Source organism: Mirounga leonina, unplaced genomic scaffold, assembly GCF_011800145.1.
Source record: "Mirounga leonina isolate KUSES-001 unplaced genomic scaffold, KU_Mleo_1.0 Mir_125, whole genome shotgun sequence".
In the NCBI taxonomy this organism is placed as follows: Eukaryota; Metazoa; Chordata; class Mammalia; order Carnivora; family Phocidae; genus Mirounga; species Mirounga leonina.
The window spans coordinates 64,427,357-64,439,565 of NW_023270305.1; the positions used below are offsets into that span (position 1 = coordinate 64,427,357).

The 12,209-nt window shown below is 39.0% G+C and overlaps 1 protein-coding gene across 1 annotated transcript in view; it reads right to left on the reverse strand.

Annotated features, from left to right (window-relative positions):
- Nucleotides 1–5,087: 5,087 nt before the first annotated feature.
- Nucleotides 5,088–12,209, reverse strand: part of MSH2 (mutS homolog 2) — an 81,046-nt gene continuing 73,924 nt past the window's right edge. Inside the window, exons 13-16 of the mRNA XM_035001617.1 lie at nucleotides 11,786–11,990; nucleotides 10,171–10,418; nucleotides 7,352–7,527; nucleotides 5,088–5,536 (exon numbers count right to left, since the gene is read on the reverse strand). Of these exons, the coding sequence (XP_034857508.1) occupies nucleotides 5,366–5,536; nucleotides 7,352–7,527; nucleotides 10,171–10,418; nucleotides 11,786–11,990 (800 nt within the window). The 3' untranslated portion in view covers nucleotides 5,088–5,365. The remainder of the gene's footprint in view (nucleotides 5,537–7,351; nucleotides 7,528–10,170; nucleotides 10,419–11,785; nucleotides 11,991–12,209) is intronic.

Consider the following 12,209-nt stretch of genomic DNA (forward strand, 5'->3'; position numbering starts at 1 on the left):
ATTCAAGATTATTTATAAAATTAAACTGGCTGCCAGTTATAAGTGTCACCAAGATTCTAGGAAATAAACATAATAGTAATAGTGTGATGATACATGTTAACCGCTATGGTTAAACTTAGTGATTGCTTCTGAACACCAAGGGACTCATTGCCATTGTTCTTTTGTTAGAGCTAATGAATTGTCCACTGAGAGTTTTCCTTTCCTTCTCAATTTAACCATTTAAGGGAGTTTATAATATCTCTTGACCTCTTTGAAGTGAACCAAAGGCAACAGCAGTGTGGTCTTCTATTCACCAAGCCTAGAAGTAAGAGCAGGATGGTCCAGTGAAGGCTGCCCAACATCCCATATTGTTCGTGCCACTGCTGAATTTCCCACAGAGCTGGATGAAAGATGTGTGTGGGCACTTCTGTTGGACAAACCACAAGCCAAAGCAAAAATATGCTAACATACATTGAATTTGGACCATGTTCTGAATGTTGTCTGACACCATGAAACACTGCTTCCAGGGAGGTGGGGAAACTGCTGTGTCAAAGGCAAGGCGAGGGCTCCCCATTTCCCTCTGCAGCGGGCAGGAGGCATGGCTACCAGCAACGAGCCGTTTCCTACAAGGGACTCCTCTGTGACACGGAAGCTCGGCAGCACAGAGTTCAGACATCTGAAGGCCACATGGATAAATTCTGAAGCAGAATTAAGAGAAAGCTGCAGCTCGCTCTATCAAGGAAAGTGGAGTGGGGAGAACAGCAGGCAGAAAAGTATTATTTTAATTCGGGCTCCACTTCCAGGTTTAGCCTCAAACTGTGGGTATCACTCTGGGCATTTTTCATCACCGTCCCCGGCCACACCAAATCCCCCTGACCCAAACACGCTGCGCCCAGGAAGGCAGTGTTAGATTTCCTTACAAAATCCCCTTTACTCATTTGTTCTTCTTCAGAAGCTGATTAACAGTGTTTAATTTATTTCAGACCAGGAACCGGTTTTTCTTCTGACTGTTCAGCGCACCATTCTGATCAACAGAATGTAACTAACAAGCTTAAAGAGCCACTCAATACTGAATCAGCAGCTCATACCATATGCTGTGGGTAAAAACATACTTCCCAAAAAAGCTAAATGCAGAAAGACCAAGGATAGAAGATGCATTTAATACTTAAGTCTAACAGGATGTGCTTAGTATGTGGAACATTGAGATTTTAAGGGGGAAAAGTTATTTTTTAAATATATCTATCCTAAAACATCTTTCTTCTGTTCTGTTACAGTTTTTATCCTCACAACAGTATTTTAAGGGAAGAAATCAAATTAATTACAAAAACAATTGCAACTTGGATGGATCTTTAGTGCGATCTTTTAAAAAATGCAAAATCCTGTTTTCTCAGAAACGTGGTTATATGGCCCACAGATTTCATGGTAACAGTATGGTTAAGTTCTAAATCTTGGAAAATATATATTCGACTTTACTCCGGTATTATCCAAGTTCATGTCTGAGTGAAGAAAACCCAAACCACATCACAATTACAATTTTTAAATGCAAGGGTCTTTTGCTTTACATCCACCATTCCAAAAGGAAGGAGACTCTCATTGAAGGCCTGGTTGCTTCATTAGCATATTCATGTAATAAGCACAGCTTAGGCCTGAAATATCTCAAAGGGCTCCATTATGTATTTGTCATTTTCAAAAACATCTTACAACTAAACACTAAATCTCTTAGAGAAATGAAAGCCGCCTGATTTATCAGAGCTTGATAGACTACGTTTTCTTAGCATCAACACCCCCTCCCCCCCATTTCTTGTAGGGCTAACAACTAAAACCATGGGCTGATTTCTGTTTTATGCATGCTTTTGTGTAGCAATCTAAAAACACTCTTTCCCCGCTAAGCAAGGGACGAAATATTTCACTGGAATTTTAAAATTGCTTTTGAATTATATGACAGTCTTCCATTTGGAAGTGACTAAATGATTTTGTCACCAATAAAAATTTCCACATTTAAATTCTTCCTAAGTTTACCTTCTTCCCAAGCTTTTGGTATCCAGAAACAAAAAACTGATATATAACTCATCCTAAACTGTCGATGATGAAAAAGAGCACAGTAAATTAAAATGAGCATTTTAAAGGGCCCATTGGGTCTTAAATTTTCATTTGTTCTCACAACAAACATAATGGCAGTTTAACAGGAACTATAAAGCGCGTGCACAACCACCACCCGGGTCAGAAGAAAGAATGCTATAGCACTCCAGAAGCCCGCTAGGGGCCGCCTACCCCTCAGTACCCGGGCCTCCAGAAACAAACCACTCTTCTGACTTCCACATTCAACGTTCTTGTTCTTTAGTCTCAGCCCCTATGAATGCACCACCAAACAGTATTTACCTATTCTTCAACTTCAACCGAGTGGGGAAAAAACTATTATTCCTATCTCTCACTTCTTTTGCTTATTGTTAAGATTCCATCCAGGATGTTTTGTAGAGCTGTAGTTAATTTCCACAGCTGGGTTGTTTCCAGCTAGGGTCTATCACAAACATTTTTGTATACTCATCGTAGTACAACATGTCCAAGCATTTCTAGAGTATGCACCTAGGAGATTTGCTGGGTCCTGTGCATATTTTCCACATACTAGAAAATTATTCCCACCAGCAGTGTGGTCATGTCACATCCTCACCAACAGTTGGCGCTGTCACACTTTAAATGACTGTCAGTCTAGTGGCGGGGGGGGGGGGGGGGGGGGGGGGGTAACCCAGCACAGTTTTCATTTTCATTTTTCTAAATGGTGATTGAAAATCTTTTCATGTGCACAGACCATTTAGATTTCTCTTGGGTAAAGTCCCTGAACTTTTTCTGAACCAAGTTTTATGGAGATCTAATTCAAACACCACACAATGCACCCATTTAAAGTATACAATTCAGTGGCTTTTGGTATACTCAGATGCAACGATTAACAGTTTTAGAACATTTTCATTTCAAAAAGAAACTTTAGGGCACCTACGTGGCTCAGTCATTAAGTGTCTGCCTTCAGCTCAGGTCATGGTCCCAGGGTCCCGGGATCAAGCCCCGCATCCGGCTCTCTGCTGGGCAGGAAGCCTGCTTCTCCCTCTCCCACTCCCCCTGCTTGTGTTCCCTCTCTTGCTGTGTTTCTGTCAAGTAAATAAAATCTTAAGAAAAAAAAAAAAAAAGCCAAAACTTTAACTATCGTATCACCTCCTTAGCTACCCATTTTCTGCACACCAGCCCTGTGCAACTGCTAAACTACTCTTTCTATAGTTTTTTATATTCTGGACTCTCTTATTAATGGAATCATATAATACATAAATTCTTGTACCTGGCTTCATCACTCATGTCCATCCACGCTCATCCAAGTTGTAGCACGTAGAAGTCTTTCAGTCCTTTTATGGCAAGATAATATTCCACCATATAGGTATCCCACATTTTGTATGCTCCTTAATTCATCCATTGGCCTTGGCCAATTGGGGTGCTTCCACTTTTTGGTTATTATGAATAATCCTGCTATAAACTTTTGTGCACAAGTTTTTGTGTGTTTCTCTTGGATATATACCTAGGGATGGAAATGCTGAGTCATATGGTAACTCTGAGAAAATGCCAGCCTATTTTCCAAAGTGACTGTACCATTTATCTTTCTCAGTGTATGAAAACTCCAATTCCTCCACATCCTCATCAATACTTGTTATCTGCTTTTGACCTTAGCTGTCCTAATGCATGTGAAGTGGAAGCTCACTGTGGTTTTGATTTGCCTCTCCCCATGGTATCCTGTACCTTTTCACGTGCTTATTGGCCATGTGTACATCTTCCTTGGAAAAGTATCTCTTCAGATCCTTTGGCTTTTAACTGGATTGTCTTTTTGTTATTGAGATGTACTGAGCCGGGAGCCCGATGCGGGACTCGATCCCGGGACTCCAGGATCATGACCCGAGCCGAAGGCAGTTGCTTAACCAACTGAGCCACCCAGGCGCCCTGTACTAAGACTCTTAAATGCCCATTTTCTTAGTAACTGTATAGAGTAGTTCTTTTTTTTTTTTTTTTTTTTAAGATTTTATTTTTATTTATTTGAGAGAGAGAGAGAAAGAGCACAAGAGGGGGGAGCGGGAGAGGGAGAAGCAGCCTCCCTGCTGAGCAGGGAGCCTGATGCGGGACTCAATGAGTAGTTCTTTATATGTTCTGGTAATAAATCCTTTGATATCTTACATAGTACCAATATATTCTCCCATCATGGATCTAGTCTTTTCACTATGTGATGCCTTTTAATGAAAAGAAAGTTTCAATAGCTGAGTGAATGGTGTTGTGACTTAAGACATCTTTCCCAGGGCGCCTGGGTGGCTCAGTTGGTTAAGTGGCTGCCTTCGGCTCAGGTCATGATCCTGGAGTCTCGGGATCGAGTCCCACATCGGGCTCCCTGCTCAGCAGGGAGTCTGCTTCTCCCTCTGACCCTCCTCTTTCTCATTCTCTCTCAAATAAATAAAATCTTTAAAAAAAAAAACAACATCTTTCCCAAAGCCAAATCATGAAAATATATTTCCCTGTATTATTTTCTATAGAACTACAAAACTAAACACTAAAAGCTTTCCAGTTTTGCTTATACATTAGGTCAAAAATTCACTGGAGTTCATTTTTATATATGGAGTAGGGATCCAATTTCATTTTGTTCTTATACAGCTATCCCATCATCATTTATTGGAAAGATGGTCCTCCCCACCCATATTCAGCAGGGCCAGCCACTAACGCTTAACCATTTCATCTCTGTCCTGTAAAATAAGAGAAGCAGACTAAATCAGGTTCCCAATCTGAAAGGTTTTATTAAAATGCAGACTTCTAAGTCCTCCCACAGAGAGAGGTGGGAGAACAGCAGGCAGGCAGAAGGATCACACTAGGACTTCGGGTTTATAGTAAATTCCTTGGCTAATGAGTATGCAGCCAACCTGGCTTCTGCCAACATATGGACACTGTGGAGATCAATGGAAATGATTTCCATGGTTCTTTCTAGCTTTAAGAGCCTTTATTTTTGCAAAGTCTTTGGGTGCAACTTGCTTTTTCCATATCATTTGGGAAGAAAGATGTATACACGTCCTATCACAAAGAAACACAACGCATTTCAAATTCCACAAACTACATGACTTTATTTATAAAATGCAACACACCACCTACTATTGCCCGTATCCATTTAAGTATTCCTCAGCCACAGCTCTCATTCTTCCAAAATAAAAATCTTTGAAAATGTACTCCAAGTATTACTAAATACTTTATTAAGTTGATATCCCATGGGTCTCAAATTGCCAGCACTATGAAAACAGGGTTAATATAAAACAATACAAAAGTGATACAGATAACAGCTTATCAGTATTCTCTTCGCTCCTTTGGTGGGATTTTCTCATGTAGTAACTTTGATTCGTGAAATGATTTCATTTACAAAACTATTATTCTTTGCTATTACCTCAGCTTTCAGCTGTTTTAGCTTCATTGTGATGTTTTCTTCTGACATTTCAGTAAAAGGCACTTGCTTCACCTTGGATAAAAACTCCTGAATAATTTTTTCACCTTGCTGAAAGACATATGAATGCTTCATTAGTCTTTAAAATCTCTCTAAAAAGTCACAATAAATTGTAATGAATTGTTTCATTAAATTTCAATCTAAACACACCACCCAATATTCAAAGAACATTCTTTAAATTTTAAGCGTGCACTATCCAGAATATATAGAAAGCCCTTAGTTGACCACATTTCGTCATAGCAAGTTATTAAAGGGTATTTATAAATACATTCTCAGCTGCTAATGAAAAGGGGCTCAGTATTTTAGTAGTTCCCAAATCTGTCACCCTTTATAATCGATATATAAACTTAATCTTCTGGGAGAAAAAGAACTCAAGGTTTATAAATACTGTAATGCCTAGATAGTCCCTGAAAATTCAGTACTCGCATACACACAGAATTTTTAAATTACTATTTTACTGGCCAGTTACTGGCATTCTAAAGAGCATGGCCATTACTTGCCATGTGATCATGGGGAAATTCTTTAACCCACATTCCTCATTCATACATGGGGATGATATTGCCAACCTCACAGGGCTGTTGAGAGAACTGGAGAGTGAATATGTGTGCTCAGAAGTGCTTAGAACAGTGCCTGGCAAAGGGTAAGTACTATGTAAATGTTCATCATCACATATGAAGCAGAACTAAAAAGTCTCCTTTTCATACACGGAGCTAGTTGGTAGCAAGTACCTTAAGGGTTGAAAGGTAGATATCCAAATGGTAAGGTAAAGAAGATATATTTCTCTATTAAATAACAAGTGTACTCTTTTTGAAATACAGACAGGATCTAGACTTAACATTCATAGTTATGCATCTCCCTTAGCTTAAAGTTTTTTCAAAATACAATGTAATTAATATTATCAAAAGTACATGGTTTCTGTTCTAGTTGGAAACCAGGGATTACATAACAGAGCCTACCTAACCCCAGCCCCAGATCACTGTGTTGCTCCTAACAAGACCATTCCAAAGCAACCTCCCTAACTTAAACTAGGAGCAAGATAGAATACATTCCTCCTGCCTACACAGGTACAACAGACAAAACTATACCTTTTAAGCTTAAAAATCATACATGCTCATCTATTACTGTAACAATTATCTATCCTTCAGGTAAGAACATCAAAAAACTCACTGGCTAAAAGCTAAAACATGACAAGAAGTTCTCACAATGCATAACCACAGTAAATGCTGCCAGGACCCACCAGTGAATTAAGATCCTTTTATTTTCATTATTGCAGAGAATTATCCTTTACTTTTAAAAATATACATCAGGCATATGCTGTACCTTTCTGTGTGATTTTCACCCATCACTCAGAGAAGGCCTAACTTAAGATGCACTTCTCGCATGAGAACTGAAACATCCTGCCCACAAAGAGCTCTGTAGAGTAAACATGTCATATACCGCATTATTCTCCTTGACATGTTCATTATTATCTCCCCAAATAGATTCTAGACAACTGGAAGGCAGAACTGTGTTTATTTTTTTGTTAGTCTCTTAACTAAGCAATTAACTGAGTAAATGTGCAATTAACTGGACTTGACCTATTTGTTTATGAAGTAATCAAAAAAGGGCTTGGACATCTGTAACTCCTTTGAATTACTTACTTTAAACCTAGACTAATATTCCTGTCCTCCTACATTTAAAATGTGGTACTGACATGCTCTCTTTTGGTCATGTACATAGTGCAGAAATCAAAAACGATATAGATGAAGTCTTCGCCAAGCAAAGAAATCTAAGTGAAAGGCAACAATGAGTAAGTATTAGAATCACACGGGACCTGACAGATCTAACAACACAGGATTAAATAATTACAAACACAATGCGACAAACCTCTCTTTCCAGATAGCACCTCTTTGCTGCTGGTTCCATGTCATCATATCCTTCTGATTCTCTGATATTCTGAAACTCCTCTAGTTCCAGAGCTTTCTGTCTAGCACACTCTATGACATGCCTAGGGAAATTTGCAAGCTCTGCAACGTGAATCCCAAAACTCTGATCACAGACACCTAGAAGAAATTTGGGGGTTGTGAGGAGCAGGGCAGAAAGAGACAGCAACTGATGTAAATAGAACTTATCCATCTCACCTTGTCATTTGGAAACTTAATTTTGTATTTCAAATACATTAGCCAAATGTTTCACAGTAACTTAGACGAAGGAATTTTTTTTTTTTTTTAAAGATTTTTATTTATTTATTTGAGAGAGAGCACATGAGAGGGGGGAGGGTCAGAGGGAGAAGCAGACTCCCTGCCGAGCAGGGAGCCCGATGCGGGACTCGATCCAGGGACTCCAGGATCATGACCTGAGCTGAAGGCAGTCGCTTAACCAACTGTGCCACCCAGGCGCCCTAGACGAAGGAATTTTAATTAAGCTTTCAGTGGAAAGTAATTATGACTTGGCACACAGTGTTTTGTTTTATCCTTGACAAATGTAGTAGGAAAAATAAAAATACCCCCCAAAAAAGCTTGATAGTGAATCCTCAGAGGTCTGGACAAGTATCAGAATCTGAAGAAAAATTAATCAACTCAATTATCCCTCTGAGGTTTTCTCATTTCATAAGGGAGGAATTAAATAAAGTACGAAGAAAAAAAAAAAACAACAAGATAAATGTGTGTCACTAATTAAGAGCATTTTATTCAAAATATATGGTTTGTTACTGAACAGTCCATCCTCTAGATCTGCCTACGTCATTTTCTGGAGATAGTGACTTCAGGAAATTGGCTGGATAAATACAAATATTTACAATACCGGTCTCAGAAAAGTTACTTACCAGTCTTACATAATCTTATTCTGATTCTAAACTACTGCAAACACATGACAATGGAATTTTAGACTCATATTACCAGTAAATTTTGTAGACTAGGTAGCTTATCTTCATCCCCATTTGCAGAAAATAAATGGACTTACAACATTCCTTCCAGACATTTAATACAAATGATGCTCAGAGTTATCATGGAGCTTCCATTTTTTGCCTCAACTATGTATCAACTATAAAAATTTTTTTGGCCTAGTTATATATCCCATGCACTCTGGGCTGGATACTCTGCACAACTAAGAGAAACAAACAAAAATAAAATAGAAGCAAATGTTGATAAACATCCACAGCGACGGATGGATTTATTCCTATCTTCTCTCAGGTCATCTAGTCTTTTAAAATTCTGAACCCAGGGGAGCCTGGGTGGCCCATTCGGTTAAGCGTCTGCCTTTGGCTCAGGTCATAATCCCAGGGTCCTGGGATCAAGCCCCTCGTTGGGCTCCCTGCTCAGTGAGGAGTCTGCTTCTCCCTCTCCCTCTGTCCCCTACTCATGCTCTCTCTCTCACTCCCTCTGTGTCAAATAAATAAAGAGAATCTTAAAAAAAAAAAAAAAAATTAAAAATTAAATTCTGAACCCACTTCTTGAGGTGCCTGGGTGGCTCAGTCGGTTAAGCGTCTGACTTGGTTTCAGCTCAGGCATGATTTTGTGGGGGTCGTGAGATCGAGCCTCACAGCAGTCCCCATGCTCAGCGGGGATGATTCTCTCCCTCTGTCCCTCCCCGCCCCCTCGCATGCTCTCACTCTCTCTAATAATTAAATCAAATTCTGAACCCATTTATCATACAAAACACAAAACAAAAAGCAAAACTTCAACTTCGTGCTAAATGCCAGGTCCAACTAAAAGTATCTGTGTTTTATATCAATAATAATAATAAACACAGTAAGTCAAAAGGATTCCCACTGAAGCATAAGCAACAAAGGATAAAAGAACCAAAAATAATATTGTACTTATGTGCAACCAAGTGATTGCAAGAAAATGTGTTCTTGGTAAATCAGAAAGCTATCTGAAAAAGTTATTCCAATGACTGGTGAAATGTCTAGGCAGCAAAAACTTTATAGCATGTTAATCTCACCAATTTGGTAAATCTCATTAGCTGTCAGACCCACAAATGACAAACTTTTCCGAAAAGATGAGTCATTCCCTATGTGAGAACTACTAACAATTTCAGGATTTGTGGAAACCCTACCTTTATTTTTTTTTTTTTTGAATTTTTTTTTAAAGATTTTATTTATTTATTTGACAGAGAGGGACAGTGAGAGAGGGAACACAAGCAGGCAGAGGGGGAGAGGGAGAAGCAGGCTCCCCGCTGAGCAGAGAGCCTGATGCGGGGCTTGATCCCAGGACCCTGGGATCATGACCTGAGCTGAAGGCAGACGCTTAACGACTGAGCCACCCAGGCGCCCCTGTGGAAACCCTACCTTTAAATGAGCCTGTTTATGTAACACACCCTTAAAAATACAATGAGATAATTATAATAAATGGTTCCTTAAGCAGCATAAGAGTCCTGGAACTTCAAAGGTTATTATTGCTACTATCTAGTAGATACTTTTGACAAGAAATCAGGCTGCCATGGGAGGCAGTACAAAACCCTCTGTGGTAATGTTGAAGAGCAGGAGTTATTCTTTCTGCAACTGTCTTATAATGAGTGGTCCTATTATGAGACACAGAAATATAATGTCCCCTGTCCTTGTAGCCAGATTATGAACTAAGAGTAAATGTGTTCTGTACAAACATCAATAATTCTTACTCAGAATCAAGAAATGACTGATGATGTCATGGGTAGAAGTTTCCCACTGCCACACCTGAGTTTACAGTACACCAGTGGTATACACTCACCTTTCTTCACCTGATAAAGCATAGTTAAGGTCTCTTCAGTAGTTAGTGCTGTGACATGTAGATTATTAACAGTTGGTATCTGATTGGCCAAGGCAGTAAGTTCATGAAAATGTGTTGCAAACATGCAAAAAGCACCAATCTTTGTTGCGATGTACTCTGATATAGCCCACGCTAATCCAAATCCATCATAGGTAGAGGTTCCTCTCCCCAATTCATCTATAATTATTAAAGAATCTTTGGTTGCAGACCTGAAACACATAATTACATGAAAATCACCCATGATGTGTGATAATGCAAAAAAAAACAAAAAAAAAACAAAACTAAGGCAATACATTGGGAAAGATGTGCCACAAACATAACAGATCATCTTAATATATAAAAAATTCAATAGTAAATTAAAAAAAGAGAATGGGCATGGTCATAAACAACTGATGGAAAAGGAAACAAATAGTGAATAAATATTTTTTAAATTACCAATCTCACTAGTAATCGAAGAATTTCTGAATCAGCTATCATTCATTTCTTGCCAATCAAACCAGCCCAGATTTTAGAAAATACCGCATGAAGATGGCACAAGGGTGTCAGGTTATGGACACCCAGCTGGTGCACGATGGCCGTAGCCCTACCAATCAGATATTAGCATTCTTCCTTTTCTCTTCTTTAACCAAATTTAAGGAGAGGATTTTTTTTTTTCCTCAATTAGAGAATGCAACAGTACTTTTTTTTTTTTTTTAAAGTAGGCTCCACACCCAGCATGGAGCCCAATGTGGGGCTTGAACTCACGACCCTCAGATCAAGACGTGAGCTGAATTAACATAACATTAAAAAAAAAAAAAAGACATGAGCTGAGATCAAGAGTTGCACGTTTATCTGACTGAGCCCCCCAGGCGCCCCAAGAATGCAACAGTTCTTCATGTGCTTACCGGTCATTTTTTTTCTGTGAATTGCCACTGACATCTTTTGCTTATTTCTTTAATTTTTAAGTTATGAATATTAGCTTGTTGACCAATTATTATACCAAACATTTGTACTGCTTCTATAATTCCCCACAAACAATGAATAGTAATTTACTAGGCCTCTACTATATGTGATGTGCTTTAGAAGACACCAAGAAACGGAAGGGATAGCTTCTCTACCTTTAAAGAAGTGTCTTTAAAAAATGAAATAAAGACAAAAGATTTCAGTAACCCCTAAAACAAAAAACCGAGTAATTACAGGCATGTCAAAGAGTTCAGAGAAGAAATACCCATGACCTGAGGCTTATGTGACAAGGAAAGTCATCAGAGAAGTAGAATTTCTGTCGCTAAGGCCTTTAAAGACTGGAAAGGACATGGGTAAACATTCCAGGTATTGTGAACAGTTCAAGCAAAAGCATGGCAGTGGTGGGAGTTATAAGGCGAACAACTACCAAAAACCTTAAGACAAATTTAAAAATCAAAGCTTTCCTCAACTATTAACAATTACCCTTTTAAGATAATATGAAGTGCATAAAGTTCACAAGAAAACTATTAAACTAGATAAAGGTTCTCCGATGTTTTATCGATGAATCTGCAAATGTACTTCTAACAGGACAGGGACATTCATTTCCATTTTGAGGACTGGGAAAATCACTCACCTGAGAATAGAAGCAGTTTCTAGCATTTCAGCCATGAATGTGGAGACTCCTTTCAACTGACTGTCGCCAGCCCCTACACGGGCCAGGATGCAGTCCACAATGGACACTTCTGCTGACTCACATGGCACAAAACACCCAATCTGGGCCATGAGAACGATCACCCCAGTTTGGCGAATATATGTGGATTTACCTCCCATATTGGGGCCTTTAAAATAAATTACATCAAAAAGCAAGATTATTCATTTATTTCTGCCACTAATAAATTGCTAGTCCTAAATCGCATTTTGGTGACTAATCACCTGATCGTACAGATACGGCATATAAGCAGCAGAACCATCAACTGCCAGAGTAATGCTATTCTCCCTTCAGACAAACCTACACTGCACCCTTCATCGACAGGACCATAAAAAATATACCTTACCTA